This window comes from Lepidochelys olivacea, assembly GCF_965140295.1.
Source record: "Lepidochelys olivacea isolate rLepOli2 genome assembly, chromosome: 23".
In the NCBI taxonomy this organism is placed as follows: Eukaryota; Metazoa; Chordata; order Testudines; family Cheloniidae; genus Lepidochelys; species Lepidochelys olivacea.
In genome coordinates, this window is record NC_140433.1 from 10,544,657 (window position 1) to 10,563,628 (window position 18,972).

At 53.9% G+C, this 18,972-nt stretch overlaps 1 protein-coding gene across 3 annotated transcripts; it reads right to left on the reverse strand.

The window, feature by feature from the left end:
- Window positions 1-1,734: 1,734 nt before the first annotated feature.
- On the reverse strand, window positions 1,735-13,359 carry LOC311511944 (uncharacterized protein). 3 transcript variants are annotated; one of them, XR_014709371.1, is made up of 5 exons: window positions 13,238-13,359; window positions 8,817-8,895; window positions 7,561-7,699; window positions 5,122-6,489; window positions 1,735-2,429 (listed from the first exon to the last, which is right to left on the reverse strand). XR_014709371.1 is itself a non-coding variant. In XM_084612912.1 (4 exons), exon 4 carries the CDS (start codon window positions 6,423-6,425, stop codon window positions 5,760-5,762), a length of 666 nt encoding a protein of 221 aa, XP_084469038.1. In that variant the 5' UTR covers window positions 6,426-6,489; window positions 7,561-7,699; window positions 8,817-8,895; window positions 13,238-13,359; the 3' UTR covers window positions 3,042-5,759. The 3 variants fall into 3 exon arrangements, 2 of the variants coding, with proteins under 2 accessions (XP_084469038.1, XP_084469039.1); XM_084612912.1 differs by lacking the exon at window positions 1,735-2,429 and having other exon boundaries at window positions 3,042-6,489; XM_084612913.1 differs by lacking the exon at window positions 1,735-2,429 and having other exon boundaries at window positions 3,042-6,489; window positions 8,817-8,892; window positions 13,238-13,327.
- Window positions 13,360-18,972: the final 5,613 nt, after the last annotated feature.

Consider the following 18,972-nt stretch of genomic DNA (forward strand, 5'->3'; position numbering starts at 1 on the left):
CAAAGGCCTTCGGGGAAATATCCGGTGCCCCATAGCCTCAGCCGGGAGCTTGCAATGGCAGCTGGCAGCAAAGATAGGCCAGGGCCAGGCTGGGCAGAGTGGGGTGCTGCGGAACCTGTCCTGTGGCAGTGAGGTGGGGGAGGGGCCCTCCATCTGGTCCTGGGGAGACCCTAGCCGGGTGCCAGCTACTGGCACCAAACAGAGGGCAACTTAGTGAAGTCCAGCCCACAAAAGCTTCTAGGGAAAGGTGAAGAGCTGAACTGATGGGCTGGGGGGTGGGTTATAATTCTGTCCCCAGCTGCCAGGGCAGGGGAGGGGAGACAGGGTGATTTCCCTGCCTCTGCCAGAGCCCCCCACCCCAGATCCTGCGAAACCAGATGGCTGATCCCCAATACCTCTTGACACACATAATCTCAAGGTTTCCCCAAAGCCACGGGGTCAGTGGGGTGAGCAGGTTGGACAGGGCTCCCCATTGCTCTCCAGCGGCTCAGCTTTCTTTGAGTTGGAGTCGGGGTGTCAATCTTTACCTCTTGTTAAGGCTGGGAAGGAAACCTACACAAAGTGAGCCAATGCACCGGCACTGCCTGGGCCTGCAGAGAGCCTGAGCACAACACTGTGTGGGGGAAGAGGGGAATCTTCCCAAGTGTGACCAACACAGCGATGCTGCCTGAGGCTGTCGAGAGCCTGAGCCATGAGCTCTGTGAACTGCTCCATATCCGGGTCACAGGGCTGAGGCTGTGGGGGGATTGGCCATGCTGGGGGTCCCTCCTGCCCATGCGGGGGCAGCCAGGCCCTGCAGACTTTGCCCCTGGCCTTGCTGGGCCCTGTGTCGTGCTGAGATTTGGGGGCTTGGCCTCCCTGGGGCTTGGCCTTCCGGGCTACTGTGTTTTCCCTCTTCCAGGGTAGCAAAATCTCTCCAGACCAACTATCCAGCTGCCTTTCCAGGCTGCTCTCTAACCTAAGACTATGCCCCTTTCCCATTAGAGGGCAGGGGAACCCGGGCCCATGCATTACTCCAGGGTCCAGCCCAGGGACCCTCTATCCAGCAACCCTGGTCTGCTCACTCCCAGACCCCACTGCTATTTCACAGTGCTCCTTCCTATGTCTCTCTTTCTTGCTGTTCTGGCCCAGCCATGGGTGTCCAACTCAAGCTCCCAACTCCCATGGGGTGACTGCAGCCTGCTTTCCCTGCAGCCTGTTTCTGCTGGCAGCTTCCTGGCTTTATACCAGCCCTGCCTGTTCCTTCTCAGATAGGCTCCACCATCAACCCAGGGTCACTTAGCAGGGGCGTGAGGGGGGAAATGTTCCCTGGACCTTGGTAGCTCTTCCAGGCTGCTCCTGCTCCAAACTAGGACAGCCAACTGGCTGCCCTGACACCCCCTATCCACATGCAAACCCTCTCAAGTTGCTTTCAAGATGGGCTAGTTGTGGAATGGGGAGGAGAGAGCAGAACCAGCCAGGCTAGTAGCAGTGGGGAGTTCATCCCCACTCCACCCCCCAATCCATGTCCACGAAATTGGACTGGACACACCACCATCCATTGGCATCTGCGGCACCTCACCTCCGCCTTAGGGAAATCCCCCGTTCCCCAGCCAGCCTGCTGGATTTCTCAGCAGCTCTGGTGCTGTAGCATGGAGGGGTTTTGGCCATCAGCTCTGCTGGAGGAGCTCCGTGGAGTGATGCTTGTAGGGCATCTGGCCTGGGGTCCGTGGGAAAGACGAAGGGGCTAAGAGGTGGGTTGGGCAAAGAGCATTTATTTCAGATCGAGACAGACATCGTTAGCACGATTAGAAAATAGAGGATAACCCCTGAAAAACACAGTGCTAGGAAAACGGGGGGCGGGTGTGGGAAACGGAGGGAGCACTAGGAGGCCACTCCCATTTCAGCCAGTTGCCCACTGTGCCTCTGGCACTGGAGTGGGGCCACTAACAATACAATCTACCGAAGACAAATGTGGTAAAGTACCTGGCTCTGCACGTCTCCCCCACCCTGCCCCAGCATGTCCCCGCGCCACGGCAGTGTGACGGAGCCCATCCTCAGAGATCGGCACCTCCTTGCTCTCTGTGCCCAGTGGAGCAGGTGCCTTGTTGTAAGGAGAGAGGCGACAGCGACCGGGAGCGAACCCAAGTATCCCCTGTGCGGCATCCATCAGAGAGGAGGCCACAACAGCCCCAAGACACAGTGAGCACAGCTCTCTATGGGGCCCAAAGGCTCCTGGGACAGTCCCACGAGGTCAGGGCCAAGCCACTTGGGATGCCAATTCTACCCCACTGCATGGCCCTGTGGGCGTGCCAGCTGTCCCCTTGTTGAGTGGCACATCGGGGACTGGCCACAATCGCACCCCCAGGAAGAGGCGGCTGGGAGCTGCTGGAAGGTGACCTGTGGCTGGAGACGCTGCCAGCCCTGAGGGGCCAAGCTCCGGTACCTGTCTGAAAAATCAGATTTGTCAACGAATAATAATTAGGGGGCATGGTCAGGGGGGACGGGACCCACCTTGTGGTTCTGAGCTTGGTTGGGGAAAGTGCCAGCTCCCTACGGGTGTGAGAGCATCTGGGGTTCAGCCTGGAATGCACCCCACCCCCTAGGGCTGGGGGCTGCCTCTCTCCCCACACCGCCCAACCTCTCTGCTATCTGCCCCTGGTTTCCCTGCTTTTTCCTTTCCAACCCTCCACTTGTTCCTTCCTGCCCCCCCGGGCTCCCCTCACTCTCCTGCCCCTCATCTGACCCTGAGTGGTTCCTCAGCCTCTCTGCCACCCACCCCCATCTCCCTCTGAGCCCTGCCTCCTGCCCCTACATCTCCATATCTCCCTGTCCCCCTCCTGCCCCATGTCCCCTCACGCCCTGCCTCAACCTTTCCTCCTACCCCTCTTCCAGCCCCCTCCTGCCCCTGTGATCTCCCTCCTGTCCTTCAGGCTGCCCCCAGCCTCCCTGCTGCCCCCACCTGCACCTCTGACCTCTCAGCTCTCCACATTTCCCTGCAACCCCCTCCTGCCCTCTATACCCCACATCCCTGCCCCCCCCCCCCACATCCTTGTGACCCTTCAACCTTTCTGCCCTCCACATCCCCCTGCCCTTGTTTCCTGCCCCTGGCCCCCTCAATGGGTTGTTGTAGGGGGGCACGCTCTACAGCACAGGCTGGTTTCATTCGTGGCCGCCCCCGCAAAACAGGAGAGAGCAGCCATTTTGACTGAGGGAAAATGGCCAGCTCCCTCAGGGTGTGTCTACACTGCACACTAAGCCTGGCTCTGACTCAGGTTTGAGCCCCAGGCCCCCCTGCCGTCCACACACATGTTGGTCTGACTTGGTTCAGCAAGCACTCAGGGCCCTGCTGGGGTGGGGGGGGTCCCAGCCCGAGTCCTGCTGTGACGCGGGTCTTAGCCCCAGCATCTTGCAGTGTGGATACAGCTCAAGCTGCAGCCCCAAGGCAGAAGGGCCACGCAGTGCAGTGTGGACATGCTAGCCCAGCTGGGGGATCGGGGCCTGCATTTGTAAACTCAGGTTTACAACGCAGACGGTGTGGGCTTGGACACACAGAGTGCACAGGCCCAGCTCCTCCAGACCCAGGTTTACAGTGCAGTGTGCACACAGCCTCCATGCGGAGATGGGGTAGAGGCCAGAAATATCCTTCTGCAGCCTCTGTGCTCCTCTGACAACCCCACAGAGACCTGCTGGTCCCACAGCAAGTGCACCCCTCTTCCAAGGTTCGGGAACAAAACCTCCTCCCTCACATGTGTGTGTCTGTGTTTGTATCTCTGTCTCTCTCACATACACACACATGCACGAGGAGCGTTCTCTCTCACATGCACACACAGGAGGGTTCTCTTTCACACACGCGCACGAGGATTCTCTCTCACACACACACAAGGAGGTTTCGCTCTCTCTCACACACACACACGTTTGACTCTAGGGTTGCCAATCCTTCAGGACTGTCCTGGAGTATCCAGAAATTAAAGATCAATCTTTAATTAAAGATTATGTCATGTGATGAAACCTCCAGGAATATGTCCAGCCAAAATTGGCAACCCTATTTCACACACACACAGGAGGAGGTTTCACACACACACACACACACACACAAGGTTTCATACAGACACATGCACATAGGAAGTTTCACACACACAGGAGAAGCGGCTTCACATACACATGCACACACATGGAGGTTTCACACCTGCACACATGGCAGGAAGTCTCTCACACATACTCCAGGAGGTTTCACACACACATAAGAATGGCCATGCTGGTTCGGACCAAAGGTTCATCTAGCCCAGTATCCTGTCTCCTGACAGTGATCTATGCCAGGTGCCCCAGAGGGAACGAACAGAACAGGGAATCATCAAGTGATCCATACCGTCACCCATTCCCAGCTTCTGGCAAACAGAGGCTCAGGACACCATCCCTGCCCATCCTGGCTAATAGCCATTGATGGACCTATCCTCCATGAATGTATCTAGCTCTTTTTTTAACCCTGTTATAGTCTTGGCCTTCTCAACATCCTCTGGCAGAGTTCCACGCACACACGGATATACACACATAAGGAGGTTTATCGCACATGCACTCATGGATAAGTGGGAGGAAGTTTCACACATGACATTTCACACACATGAATGGACGGACATCCACATGAGGTTTCACACACACACGGACACACAAGGAGGTTACTCACACACACACACTCACACACAAGGAGGTTTCTCTCTCTCTCACACACACACAGAGGCACAAAAGGTTTCTCTCTCACACACACACACATGCTGTTCTTGTCTTGGCACGCTGCCTGTGCGCGCTCTCACACCATGTCTACACTGAGGGAAGCAGCCTGGCCTGGCTGTTCCAGACTAACTTCTCCACGCTGGCTAGTGCCGTCTGACAGAGCTATTCTGGATTCACTCCCTGGACCAGGCTGGCCTGCTCCTCTAAGGGCCAGCACCCTGGGGCTGGCTCGCCCTGCTGGGAAGGGGTGAGGCCAAGCCTGGCAAGGGCTGAGGGGGCTAGCGCCTGTGACCGGCCTGGCAGAGCAGAAGGCATCTGAGCCTGCCACCAGGGCTGGGCAGGGGGGTTGCTTTGGGGGCAGAGTGATTGTCCTGGGATTGAGTCCCTTTTCCCTCGGAAGAGTGCACCCACCTGGGGCTGCAGTTTCAGTCAATCTCTCTGTCCGGACGAGGTTTTAGATAGGGCTGGATCATTGTCTGTTCGCAGGGCAATCTGGCTGCGGGGCCGGTGATACTGTGTGCTCCCCAGGGGGCCCACATTACCATCCACGCCCCAAGGATGCCCGGAACCCAACTCTGGGTCAGATCCTCCTGTACGGTCGTTGCAGCAGCTTGGATGTGGGCACAGGGAATGCTGCCCCCCTCTCGGTTCCCAACCCTAGCCCAGGGGGGTAGGAGCATGTCAGTGTGTGTCAGTGGGGGCACCAGCTCTCCCTCCAGGGGACGAGCACCCCAGAGGGTGGCAGTGTGGGAATTGGTGCCCCCTTGGTTCCCACGCCCTCCCCGGAAGATGGCGCACTCTGGGAAAAGGTGGCATAGGAGCTGGCACTCCCTGAGTCCCACACCCCCCATGGGCGAGGAGTGCCCCAGCAGGAGCGGGCGTGACAGCTGACACCCCCTCAGTTCCCCATACGGGAGAGACACCCCACAAGGTGGCAGTGTGGGAACTGGTGCCCCCGATTCCCATGTCCTCTCCTCCGATGATGGAGGAGGGCACTGGGGGGTGTGGGAACCACTGCCCCTTGGTTCCCACGCTCCACGCCAGGGCAGCTACTCCTGGTGGGTCCTCTGGTGGCGGAGGAGGTGGGAGGTGGCTCCGAAGCCCTTCCCGCAGTCGGCGCACTTGTAGGGGCGCTCGCCGGTGTGAGTGGCCCGGTGTCGGGCCAAGTGGGCGTCGCGGGTGAAGGCTTTGCCGCAGACCCCGCACTCAAAGGGCTTCTCGCCCGTGTGGGTGCCCTGGTGCCGGGCCAGGTGGGCGCTGCGGGTGAAGGCTTTGCCACAGACGCCACACTGGAATGGCTTCTCGCCGGTGTGGACGAGCTGGTGCCGGGTCAAGTGAGCGTCGCGGGTGAAGGCCCTGCCACATATGCCGCACTGGTAGGGACGCTCGCCAGTATGGGTGCCATGGTGCCGGGTCAGGTGGGCGTTGCGCCCGAAAGCTTTCCCGCAGTAGGTGCACTTGTAGGGGCGTTCGCCAGAGTGGGTCTCCTGGTGCCGGGCCAGGTGGGCGCTGCGCCCAAAGGCTTTCCCGCAGTGGGTGCAGGTGTAGGGGCGCTCGCCCGCTGGTGGCGGAGCCAGGGCCGGGCCCTTGCCACGGTGGTTGCAGGAATAGGAGCGCTGCTCTCCGCCTGAGTGGGTGCCCAGATGCCGGGTCAGGTGGGAGCTGCGCCGGAAGCCCTTGCCACAGTACGGGCACGTGTTGGCCTTCTCACCCATGGGCGTGGCCGGTGCGGGGCTCCAGCAGCCTGGGGTTATGGGCGTGGCCAATCCTCCAACGAGCCTATAGAATCATAGAATCATAGAATATCAGGGTTGGAAGGGACCTCAGGAGGTCATCTAGTCCAACCCCCTGCTCAAAAGCAGGACCCATCCCCAATTCAATCATCCCAGCCAGGGCTTTGTCAAGCCTGACTTTAAAAACTTCTAAGGAAGGAGATTCTACCACCTCCCTAGGCAACGCATTCCAGTGTTTCACCACCCTCCTAGTGAAAAAGTTTTTCCTAATATCCAACCTAAACCTCCCCCACTGCAACTTGAGACCATTACTCCTTGTTCTGTCATCAGCTACCACTGAGAATAGTCTAGAACCATCCTCTCTGGAACCACCTCTCAGGTAGTTGAAAGCAGCTATCAAATCCCCCCTCATTCTTCTCTTCTGCAGACTAAACAATCCCAGTTCCCTCAGCCTCTCCTCATAAGTCATGTGTTCCAGACCCCTAATCATTTTTGTTGCCCTTCGCTGGACTCTTTCCAATTTCTCCACATCCTTCTTGTAGTGTGGGGCCCAAAACGGGACACAGTACTCCAGATGAGGCCTCACCAATGTCGAATAGAGGGGAACGATCACGTCCCTCGATCTGCTCGCTATGCCCCTACTTATACATCCCAAAATGCCATTGGTCTTCTTGGCAACAAGGGCACACTGCTGACTCATATCCAGCTTCTCGTCCACTGTCACCCCAGGTCCTTTTCCGCAGAACTGCTGCCTAGCCATTCAGTCCCTAGTCTGTAGCTGGCCATTGGGTTCTTCCGTCCTAAGTGCAAGACCCTGCACTTATCCTTATTGAACCTCATCAGATTTCTTTTGGCCCAATCCTCCAATTTGTCTAGGTCCCTCTGTATCCTATCCCTGCCCTCCAGCGTATCTACCACTCCTCCCAGTTTAGTATCATCCGCAAATTTGCTGAGAGTGCAATCCACACCATCCTCCAGATCATTTATGAAGATATTGAACAAAACCGGCCCCAGGACCGACCCCTGGGGCACTCCACTTGACACCGGCTGCCAACTAGACATGGAGCCATTGATCACTACCCGTTGAGCCCGACAATCTAGCCAACTTTCTACCCACCTTATAGTGCATTCATCCAGCCCATACTTCTTTAACTTGCTGACAAGAATACTGTGTGCAGCCTGGCTTCGCTACCAGGACTGTTCCCTTTGGCTCCTCCCAGGCAGCTTCAGGGATCCCCTTCTTTCTTCCCTGCTTCCTGTGAGGACAGAGAATCTAGCCGTGAGTTGCTCCTGCTGCCCCATTTCTGGTGAGAGGCAGCGTGGCCTAGCAGATAGAGCACTGAGACTCAGGGCACCTGGCTTCTATTCCCGGCTCTGGCCTCCTGGGCGACCATCCTGCTCCTTGCCTCAGTTTCCCCACTTGTACAATGGGGATTACACTACTGAGCTCCATCGTCAAGGGCTTTGAACTCTATGGATGGAAAGCACTGGGCATTATTATTAATATAGGAGCAAGGCCCAGCAGCTGAGCCTGGAATCAGCTGTCTCCAGGCTGTCTCACGAGTACATCTGAGTGCCAGCAGAGCTGCTTGGTGGCCGGCTGGCCTGACTGGCTGATGTGGAGCCAGTGGGCCCTTGCTTTGAAGCTCAGCAGCAGGTTGCTGGCTGCTTAACGCTTATGCCCGCCACTGTGACTGCTCCTGCCCCAGCCTTGCCTCCCAGCCTTGCCTCCCAGCCTTCTTCCTGTCCTGCTCTGGTCTGCTCCTTGCCTAGTTTCTGCTTGGATGGGTGACAGCACAGGAACCAGCACCCCACACATTCCCACCTTGACAATCAGCTGTGTGAAACTTCGGTTGACTGGCAGTTCCAAAAAAATTGGGGAAAAACAAATCATTTTTGGGTCAACCCCAAAATGTTTTTTTAAATGTTGGTGAATCTTTTAGAAATCGAAACAATCATTGTTTTGGGTCAAGTGAAATCTTTCCGTCAATCCAAAACATTTTGAGTCACTTTCAAGATTTTTTAAAAAAATGCATTTGTCTTTTAAAAATAAAATAGAAGGCAGATCCTAACCGAAAAGTCATTTCAGCCAGCAATTCATATAGAAAATGTCATAAGGAAACTTTGGACTTTTGGGGAATTTTTGTTGTTTATTCCCACACCCCTCCCCCCCGTGACCAACAATCTGATAAATCAGACATGAATTCGGGAAGCGTTTTTGGCCTCACTGAATCTGCGTTTTTTGCTGAAAAAAATGTTCCACTCAAAAAATGTCACCGAACTCTAGTTACTTGCTAGAGGGGCTCTGGGCGGCTTTGCTGGGACTCCCGTGCCCCCCTGCAGGGTTCCCAGCTGGTCTAACTCCCTGCTCACCTGGTTTCTCTTCGGTGTTGTCCTTTCCTCCAGGCCCGACTGTGGTCACATCCGCAGGAGCTCACAACAGAAAATCCTTCTGAGGGAAAGGATTAGAGTAAGGTCAGGTGTTCCGTGACAGCTCCTAGGATGGTTCTACACTCTCTGCTTCAGGGATCCAGCCAATCTAGAGCTATTTGGGGATGGGACGGGACTAGAACAGGGCAAATAATGGAGTTTTTGGTTAGCTGGCAATTTTGAAAAGTTGGGTGGGAGAAAGAGAGTTTCTGGTCAGAGCAAAAATGAACGTTTTCAAAATCAAAGTTGGACAAATCTTTTTCGGAGTCCCTGCTCCCCAGGGTAGAGTTCCCTACCCTGTAAGTATGGCCTGCATTCTGTTTTCCTAGATGGATACATTTTAAATGTAGCTGTACTAAAATGCATATTGTTTGCTTGAGCCCAGTTTACCAAGCAATCCAGATTGTTCTATATCAGCGACCTAAGTTCCCCCTCCCCCAGCCCCAACCCAGCCATGGATCTGCCATGGCTAGGGGATGCACCCCTTCCCTGGCCCCAACCCAGCCCCAGCCGGGACCTGCCGTGGTGGGGAGAGGTGCCTCTCCCACCCAGCCCAGATACTGCTGCAGGGAGAGAGAGCTGGGGGCAGTTCTCTCTCCCCACTGTAGCCCTGGGACAGCCTGTACCCCAAACCCCTCATTCCTGGCCCTATCCCAGAGCCTGCACCCCCAGACGGAGGCATCATTCTCTCCCCTTCTCACACCCCAAATCCCTGCCCCAGCCTGGAGCCCCCTTCCACAATCCAAACTCCTTGACCTCGCCCCCCAGCCTAGAGCCCCCTCCTACATCCCAAATCCTTCATCCCTGGCCCCACCCCAGAGCCCGCACCCCCAGCCGGAGCCCTCACCCCCTGCACGCCAACCTTCTGCCCCAGTCTTGAGCCCCCTCCCACACTCCAAACCCCTCAGCCCCACCCCTGCCAAATGAGTGTCACACATCACCTCCATATTGGTGCACATAACAAAATTCATTCCATACATGGGTGGGAAAAATTAGAGGGAACACTGTCAGTGACCCATCCTCTTCATTATTTACCACTCCCCCAATTTTTGGGTCATCTGCAAGCTTTATCTGTGATGATTTTATGTTTTCTTCTAGACACTGATAAAGATGTTAAATAACGTAGGGCCAAGAACAGATCCCTGTGGGACCCCCTGGACACATATCCCCCAAATGATGATTCCCCATTTAGAGTTACATTTTTTAGACCTATCAGTTAGCCAGTTTTTACTCCATTTAATGTGGGCCACATTAAATTTATATTGTTCTAGTTTTTAAATCAAAATGTTATGCAGTACCAAGTCAAACACTTTGCACAAGTCTAAGTCTATTACGGCAACACTATTACCTTTATCAACCAAACTTTTAATCTCATCAAAAAAAAACAGCATGTTAATTTGACAGCTCCCAGAGTCTCATAGACTTTAAGGCCAGAAGGGACCATCATGATCATCTAGTCTGACCTCCTGCACATCGCAGGCCACAGAACCTCACCCAGCCACTCTTGTAATAGACCCCTCACCTCTGGCTGAGTTACAGAAGTCCCGAAATCATAATTTAAAGAGCCCCCTCCTGATTTAAAGACTTCACATTACAGAGACGCCACAATTTACACTAGTTTAAACCTGCAGGTGACCCGTGCCCCACGCTGCAGAGGAAGGCGAAAACCCCCCCATGGTCTCTGCAAATCTGACCCAGGGGAAAATTCCTTCCTGACCCCAAATACGCTGATCAGTTGGACCCCGAGCATGTGGGCAAGACCCACCAGTCAGACAGCTGGGAAAGAATTCTCTGCATTAAGTCAGAGTTCTCCCCATCTAGTGTCCCATCATTGGCCGTTGGAAATATTTGCTACTAGCAGTCACAGATCAGTCGTAGGCAGTCCGATCATACCACACCTCTATAAACTTATCAAGTTCAGTCTTGAAGCCATTTCAGTTTTTTGCCCCTCTGCTCCTCTTGGAAGATTGTCCCAGAACTTCACTCCTCCGATGGCTAGAAAGCTTCATCTAATTTCAAGCCTAAACCTGTTTATGGCCAGTTTACATCCATTTTTTCTTGTGTCCACATTGGTGCTTGATTTAAATAACTCCTCTCCCTCCCTGGTGCTTATCCCTCTGATTTATTTATAGAGAGGAATCATATCTCCCTTCAGTCTTCTTTCGGTCAGGCTAAACAAGCTAAGCTCATTAAATCTTCTCTCATAAGGTGGGTTCTCCATTCCTCCGATCATCCTAGTAGTAGCCCTTCTCTGAACCTGTTTCAGCTTGAAATCATCTTTCTGAAACATGGGAGACCAGAACTGCACAGAGAATTCCAGGTGAGGGCTCACCAGTGCCTTGTATAATGGCAATACCACTTCCCTAGCTCTACTGGAGATTGTGGGAGAAGCTTGGCTTTCATTTGTTTATTTTTAAAACTTTTAAAAAAAATCTCAGTTCCCATTTGTGTGTTTCGCTTGTTTGGGGGAGCTGCAGGGGGAATAAAGCATTGGGCTGGAACTCAGGAGATCTTTGGGTTCTTTGCTACTGGCCTGCTGGGTGACCGGGGCCAGTCACAGCCCCACTCTGTGCATCAGTTTCCCCATCTGTAGAATGGGGCTAATGATACTGAGCTCCTCAGTAAAGAGCTTTGAGAGCTGCTGGCTGGCCCCAGGCCCCTCCCCCCTTCAGCCTTCTCCCCCCACCAAAGATCCCAGCCCCCCACCTCCAGCTGCCAACCCCAGCTTCCCCCTTCCTTCCACCCCAATTCCCAGCCCCCTCCCCTCACCAGCCCCAGCCCCTTCCCTGCAGCCCCTTTTCCCACCCCCAGCTCCCAACCTCCCCACCACCAGCTCCCAACCCCCATGTCCCCCAGATCCCAGCCCCCCAGTGCCCCTCCCCAACTGCAGCTCCCTGCCCCTTCTCAACCTCAGCCGCCGGCCCCCCTTCCCTTCCCAGCACTAGTTCCACCCTCTTCCCTGCAGCCCCTCTTCCCCCCATCTTCAGGTCCCAGCCCCCCTCCTCCCCAGCTACAGCTCTCACCCCCAGCTGCAGCTCCCAGCTCCCTGCCCCCCTCCTCCCCAGCTGCAGCTCTCACCCCCAGCCCCCCTGCTCCCCAGCTGCAGATCCCAGCCCCCCTCCTCTCCAGCTGCAGATCCCAGCTCCCTGCCCCCCTCCTCCCCAGCTGCAGCTCCCAGCTCCCTGCCCCCCTCCTCCCCAGCTGCAGCTCCCAGCTCCCTGCCCCCCTCCTCCCCAGCTACAGCTCTCACCCCCAGCCCCCTGCTCCCCAGCTGCAGATCCCAGCTCCCTGTCCCCTCCTCCCCAGCTACAGCTCCCTGCCCCCCTCCTCCCCAGCTACAGCTCTCACCCCCAGCCCCCCTCCTCCCCAGCTGCAGATCCCAGCTCCCTGCCCCCCTCCTCCCCAGCTGCAGCTCTCACCCCCAGCCCCCCTGCTCCCCAGCTGCAGATCCCAGCTCCCTGCCCCCCTCCTCCCCAGCTGCAGCTCCCAGCTCCCTGCCCCCCTCCTCCCCAGCTACAGCTCTCACCCCCAGCCCCCTGCTCCCCAGCTGCAGATCCCAGCTCCCTGTCCCCTCCTCCCCAGCTACAGCTCCCTGCCCCCCTCCTCCCCAGCTGCAGCTCTCACCCCAGCCCCCTCCTCCCCAGCTGCAGATCCCAGCTCCCTGCCCGCCTCCTCCCCAGCTGCAGCTCTCACCCCCAGCCCCCCTGCTCCCCAGCTGCAGATCCCAGCTCCCTGCCCCCCTCCTCCCCAGCTACAGCTCTCACCCCCAGCCCCCCTGCTCCCCAGCTGCAGATCCCAGCTCCCTGCCCCCTCCTCCCCAGCTGCAGCTCTCACCCCCAGCCCCCCTGCTCCCCAGCTGCAGATCCCAGCTCCCTGTCCCCCTCCTCCCCAGCTACAGCTCTCACCCCCAGCCCCCCTGCTCCCCAGCTGCAGATCCCAGCTCCCTGCCCCCCTCCTCCCCAGCTACAGCTCTCACCCCCAGCCCCCCTGCTCCCCAGCTGCAGATCCCAGCTCCCTGCCCCCCTCCTCCCCAGCTGCAGATCCCAGCTCCCTGTCCCCTCCTCCCCAGCTACAGCTCCCTGTCCCCTCCTCCCCAGCTACAGCTCTCACCCCAGCCCCCTCCTCCCCAGCTGCAGCTCTCACCCCAGCCCCCCTCCTCCCCAGCTGCAGCTCTCACCCGCAGCTGCAGATCCCAGCTCCCTGCCCCCCTCCTCCCCAGCTGCAGCTCCCAGCCCCCCTGCTCCCCAGCTGCAGATCCCAGCTCCCTGCCCTCCTCCTCCCTCCCCAGCTGCAGCTCTCACCCCCAGCTGCTGTGGCCCCCAGACCCCCCGAGCTGCAGCCCAGCCGCCCCCACCCGCTCTCACCGGTGCACACGCTGGGCTGGGCGCAGGAAGGTGCCCGGGCCCCTCTCTCGGTCTCTCCTTCCCCAGCCCCGGCTCCGCTCTGCACCGCAGCGGCTGCCAGCTCGATGGTTGTTAACCCTTCCCCCGCCAGACGGCAGGCAGACATCCCCCCAGCCTCCCCCTGCCCCGGACGCCTGGGTTCCGCAGGGCGCCCCTGGAGGACCCGAAGGGCAGCGCCCGGGGCCCCCTGGGGGCTGAGCAGAGCTGGGCACAGCACGGAGTTTCCGGTCCCTGGCTGATTCCCCAAAGTGGGGGGCGATTGGGGAGGGGGGGGTCATTTCAAGTTGAAAATAGCTGAAATGTTTAGTGTCTTGAAAAGTTGGAAGGAGAAAAAATATTTTTTCCCTTTGACTTCGGGTGGAGAAATGTCCTGTGGGGTCAAACCGTTTTGCTCTTGAGCAGTTTCAAACATTTAAAAATAAAACCAGGGGACGTTTAGAAACAAAACGCCCTTTGGAACCAAAAACTAGACACAATCTGCCTCTGCGGGAGACGAACTTGATCTCTTTGTCCGATGAGATTACAGGTTTGGGGGATAACCGTGACGTAATAGACGTAGACTTCTGCAAGGCGTTTGGCTTCGTCCCGCCTGGCACTCTGCCTAAACAATCTAGAACGCTATAAAATGAACAGGACCCACGTCGAATGAATTAAAAAACGGTGGATAGGTCTCAAAATGTAACTGTAAACAGGGAATCAAGAGGCTGCATTTCTATTGAGTGGGGTCCTGCAGGTATCGGTTCTCGGCCCTCTGCTGTGAAACATTTTTGTCAGTGACCTGGGTGAAAACATAAAATCATCATGGATAACGTCTGCAGATGACACAAAAATTGGGGAAGTGGTAAATAATGCAGAGGACAGGTCACTGACTCAGAGCAATTGGATAAACTGAGCGCAAGCAAACAAGACACACTTTAATGCAGCTAAATGTAAATGTATCCATCTAGGAACAAAGACTGTCGGCCATATAGAGAATGAGATGCTCCCTCCTGGGAAGCAGTGACTGGGAAAAAAGATTTGGGGGTTGTGGTGGGGGTCGTGAGAAGTGGAATCTGTCATGCCTCTACACGATTGGCACACTTGTAGGGTTTCAAGATAAGAACATAGGAATGGCCATATTGGGTCAGACCAATGGCCCACTTAGCCCCATATCTTGTCTTTGACAGTGGCCAGTGCCAGATGCTTCAGAGGGAATGAACAGACCAGGGCAAATGCAAATGATCCATGCCCTGTCATCTAGTCCCAGCTTTCAGCAGTTGGAGGTTTAGGGACACCTGGAGTCTATCCTGGCTACTAGCCAGTGATGGACCTATCCTCCATGAACTTATCTCATTCTTTTTTGAACCCAACTTTTGGCCTTCACAACATCATGTGGCAATGAGTTCCACAGGTTGAGTGTGTGTTGTGTGAAGAAATATTTCCTTATGTTTGTTTAAAACCTGCTATTAATTTAATCAGGTGACCCCCTAGTTCTTGTGTCACGTGAAGGGGTAAATAACACTTCCCTATCCCCTTTCTCCACACCAGTCATGATTTTATAGACCTCCATCATATCCCCCCTTAGTCGTCTCTTTTCCAAGCTGATCAGCCTCCATCTTTTTAATCTCTCCTCGTGTGGTAGCTGTTCCATCCCTCTAAATTTTTTCATTACTCTTCTTTGCACCTCTTCCAACTCTAAGAGAGCTTTTCTCCGATGGGGCGACCAGTACTGCATGCAGTATTTCAGGTCAACAGAGAGGACAGGTCACTGATCCCCAGCAATGTGGATTGCTTGGGGAGGTGGACACAAGCCAGCAATATGCCAAAATAAAGTCATACAGCTTGGAACAAAGAACGCAGGCCATACCTACAGGATGGGGGACTCTATTCTGGGAAGCAGTGACTCTGAGAAAGATGTGGGGGTGGATGATCGGCTGAACACGAGCTCCCAGTGCGACGCTGTGGCCAAAAGGGCTAATGCAATCCTGGGATGCACAAACAGGGGAAATTTGAGGAGTCAGGAGGTCTTTTCCCTCTGGATTTGGCACCGGGGTGACTACTGCTGGAATCCTGTGTCCAGTTCTGGGGCCCACCATTCAGAAAGGGTGTGGATAAACTGGAGAGGCGTCAGCAAGGAGCCAGGAGAATGATGAAAGGTTTGGAAAACACAGTGATAGACACTTTATAGTGTCAGACTTTAGAACAAGTACCCTCCTGCTTTCTCACATCTTGCCCCTTGGCAGGGGTGCTGGAATGGGGGGGGGGCCAAACGGGCTGTGGCCCTCCCACTTTTTGCCACATGCCCAGCCTCCTGCCTCACCTCTTCCCCCGGAGGCTCTGCCCCCACACCAGGCTGGAAGTTGGAGCTTGGTCCGGATAAGAGCAGCCTGGGGAGCCTAGGAAGCTGTGGGGAATTGCAGAACCTCCACCTACCTGGGTAGGGGGGCCTGAGAGCAGCCCCCAGCCTGAGTCCCTGCCCAGGGCAGATAGTGGGTCATTAGTTCCCCACAGCTGCCCAGGTGGCTCTTACCATGGCCTGGCTCTGGCTCTTCGGCCCCTGAGGCCCCGCCCCAGAGCCAGGCCAAACGCCAGAGCTGGGTCGGGTATGGGGAGCCATGGACCCTCCACCTGCCCTGGGTGGGAAGTTTGGGGTGGGGTCGGGGAGCAGGTGGAGGGACCCAGGCTCCCTGTTCCCCCGCCTCCAGCTTCTGGCATGGCTCGGGGGCGGGGCCTTGGAGGGGAAGGGGTAGGGCCACAGGGATGCCTCATGGACCCCCACTCCCATTTTTAGGAGGAATCCATGGCTCCTGCCCCTTGGGAGGAGGCCACAAAGCTGCCTCATTAGCTACTTTCAAATCCCTCCTGAAAACTCTCCTTTGCCATGGTGCCTCTAAAAAACTTGACGAGAGTTTGGCTGCTGATGTGTTGAGATCCTGTCTGTCACACTGACCAGTATTATCTTAAAAAGAAAAGGAGTACTTGTGGCACCTTAGAGACTAACCAATTTATTTGAGCATGAGCTTTTGAGCTCATGCTCAATCAAATAAATTGGTTAGTCTCTAAGGTGCCACAAGTACTCCTTTTCTTTTTGCGAATACAGACTAACACGGCTGTTACTCTGAAACCTGTATTATCTTGTTGTTCCCTTGAACTCTCCCATCTGTCTGTCTCTCTCCATCTCTTGTCTCCAGCTGCTTGAGAAATGGATATGCCATCCCATAAAAAAATTCCAATTTTTCCGAAAGAAAGAAAGAAAGAAAGATCATTCTGATTGGAACAACTAGCCACATTTTTCAATGTTTGCGCACAACTAAATTTCCCCCAAATCAAAAAAAAAAAAAAAAAAAAATCAGGTCTGTCAAAATGTTTCTTTTGCATTTTGACCCTTTTTAATTTTTTTAAAGGCTCTTACGTAAAATAAAGCGAATTTCAGAACAAAAAAGTAGCTTTTGAGGCAAGAAAAATCAAATCTTTTGGTCCTGCAAAATGTCGACACAGAATGGTTCCACGTTGTTGAAACGTTCCCCCCCCCCCCAAACATTTTTTGAAATAAAATCTTGTCACCATTTCTCCAAATAAATATATAAATAAATACAAATGGGTTTTGTCAAAACAGCATTTTCCAATGGAAAACTGTTTAGACAAAATTTTTCCAGTCAGCTCTTGTCTTACACGTGGATTATAAACTCTTTGGGGGCAGGAGTTGTCTTTGTACAGCACCTAGCACAATGAGGCCCTGGGCCATGACTAGGGCTTCTGGGTGCGACCGTAATACACGTAATAAATAATGTACAGAGCTACATTAGTACAGATAACAAATAATAATAATTCACATATTGGGTACGAGGAGAACAACCAGTTGCCTAACCTCTCTCCAGAAGATTGTAGTAGAGATGGGGAACAAAACACAGTTGTTCTGGCCTGTGTCCTCAAGATCTCCCTTCTTCTCCCATGGCTGACATGTAAATTGGGCTGTAATCTATTCATTCAGTGAACCAGCATATGCCCAATGCTGTTGGCCTGGCCTGCCCTTAGGCATTCTGCCAGCAGAGCTATATTGGCTAGGAGTATGAAACGAATCAGATAAAGCTGGTCGAAACTTTTTGACTGACATTCTTTTGCCAGAGAGAAAGGTAAATTTAGCAACGCCGAAACATTTCGCTAATTCGTATCCAAGTTGCCAAATTGCTCGTTTAAAAAAGAAATTCCTAAAAAGAAAAAAATTAAAAATAACCCACCCTAAAACACATACCAAAAATAACATAACTAAAAAAACAATAAAGGAATAATAATAATAAAATGGTAAGAAATACAAAATAAATACCTACAAAAATAAAAGGAATTCCCCCAAATATCTAAAACAAATACCTAAACACAATTATAATAAATGATAGTTAAGCATTACAATAAATAATAAAGTAATAACAATAAAATGGTAATAAGAAATAAAAAATAAATACCTTAAAATATTTCTTAAAAAATATCAAGAAGTATCTAAAACAAATACTTGCAATAAAATAAATCATAGAAGCATAGAATATTAGGGTTGGAAGGGACCTCAGGAGGTCATCTAGTCCAACCCCCTGCTCAAAGCAGGACCAATCCCCAATTCAATCATCCCAGCCAGGGCTTTGTCAAGCCTGACCTTAAAAACTTCTAAGGAAGGAGATTCTACCACCTCCCTAGGTAATGCATTCCAGTGTTTCACCACCCTCCTAGTGAAGAAGTTTTTCCTAATATCCAGCCTAAACCTCCCCCACTGCAACTTGAGACCATTCCTCCTTGTCCTGTCCTCTTCTACCACTGAGAATAGTCTAGAACCATCCTCTCTGGAACCACCTCTCAGGTAGTTGAAAACAGCTATCAAATCCCCCCTCATTCTTCTCTTCTGCAGGCTAAACAATCCCAGCTCCCTCAGCCTCTCCTCATAACTCATGTGTTCCAGACCCCTAATCATTTTTGTTGCCCTTCGCTGGACTCTCTCCAATTTATCCACATCCTTCTTGTAGTGTGGGGCCCAAAACTGGACACAGTACTCCAGATGAGGCCTCACCAATGTCGAATAGAGGGGGACGATCACGTCCCTCGATCTGCTCGCTATGCCCCTACTTATACATCCCAAAATGCTGTTGGCCTTCTTGGCAACAAGGGCACACTGCTGACTCATATCCAGCTTCTCGTCCACTGTCACCCCTAGGTCCTTTTCCGCAGAACTGCTGCCTAGCCATTCGGTCCTTAGTCTGTAGCTGTGCATTAGGTTCTTCCGTCCTAAGTGCAGGACCCTGCACTTATCCTTATTGAACCTCATCAGATTTCTTTTGGCCCAATCCTCCAATTTGTCTAGGTCCTTCTGTATCCTATCCCTCCCCTCCAGCGTATCTACCACTCCTCCCAGTTTAGTATCATCCGCAAATTTGCTGAGAGTGCAATCCACACCATCCTCCAGATCATTTATGAAGATATTGAACAAAACCGGCCCCAGGACCGACCCCTGGGGCACTCCACTTGACACCGGCTGCCAACTAGACATGGAGCCATTGATCACTACCCGTTGAGCCAGACAATCTAGCCAACTTTCTACCCCCCTTATAGTGCATTCATCCAGCCCATGCTTCTTTAACTTGCTGACAAGAATACTGTGGGAGACCGTGTCAAAAACTTTGCTAAAGTCAAGTAACAATACATCCACTGCTTTCCCTTCATCCACAGAACCAGTA

Coding starts and splice junctions, on each gene's coding strand:
- LOC311511944 (XM_084612912.1), bottom strand. CDS start 6,425: ATGGGTGAGAAGGCCAACACGTGCCCGTACTGTGGCAAGGGCTTCCGG.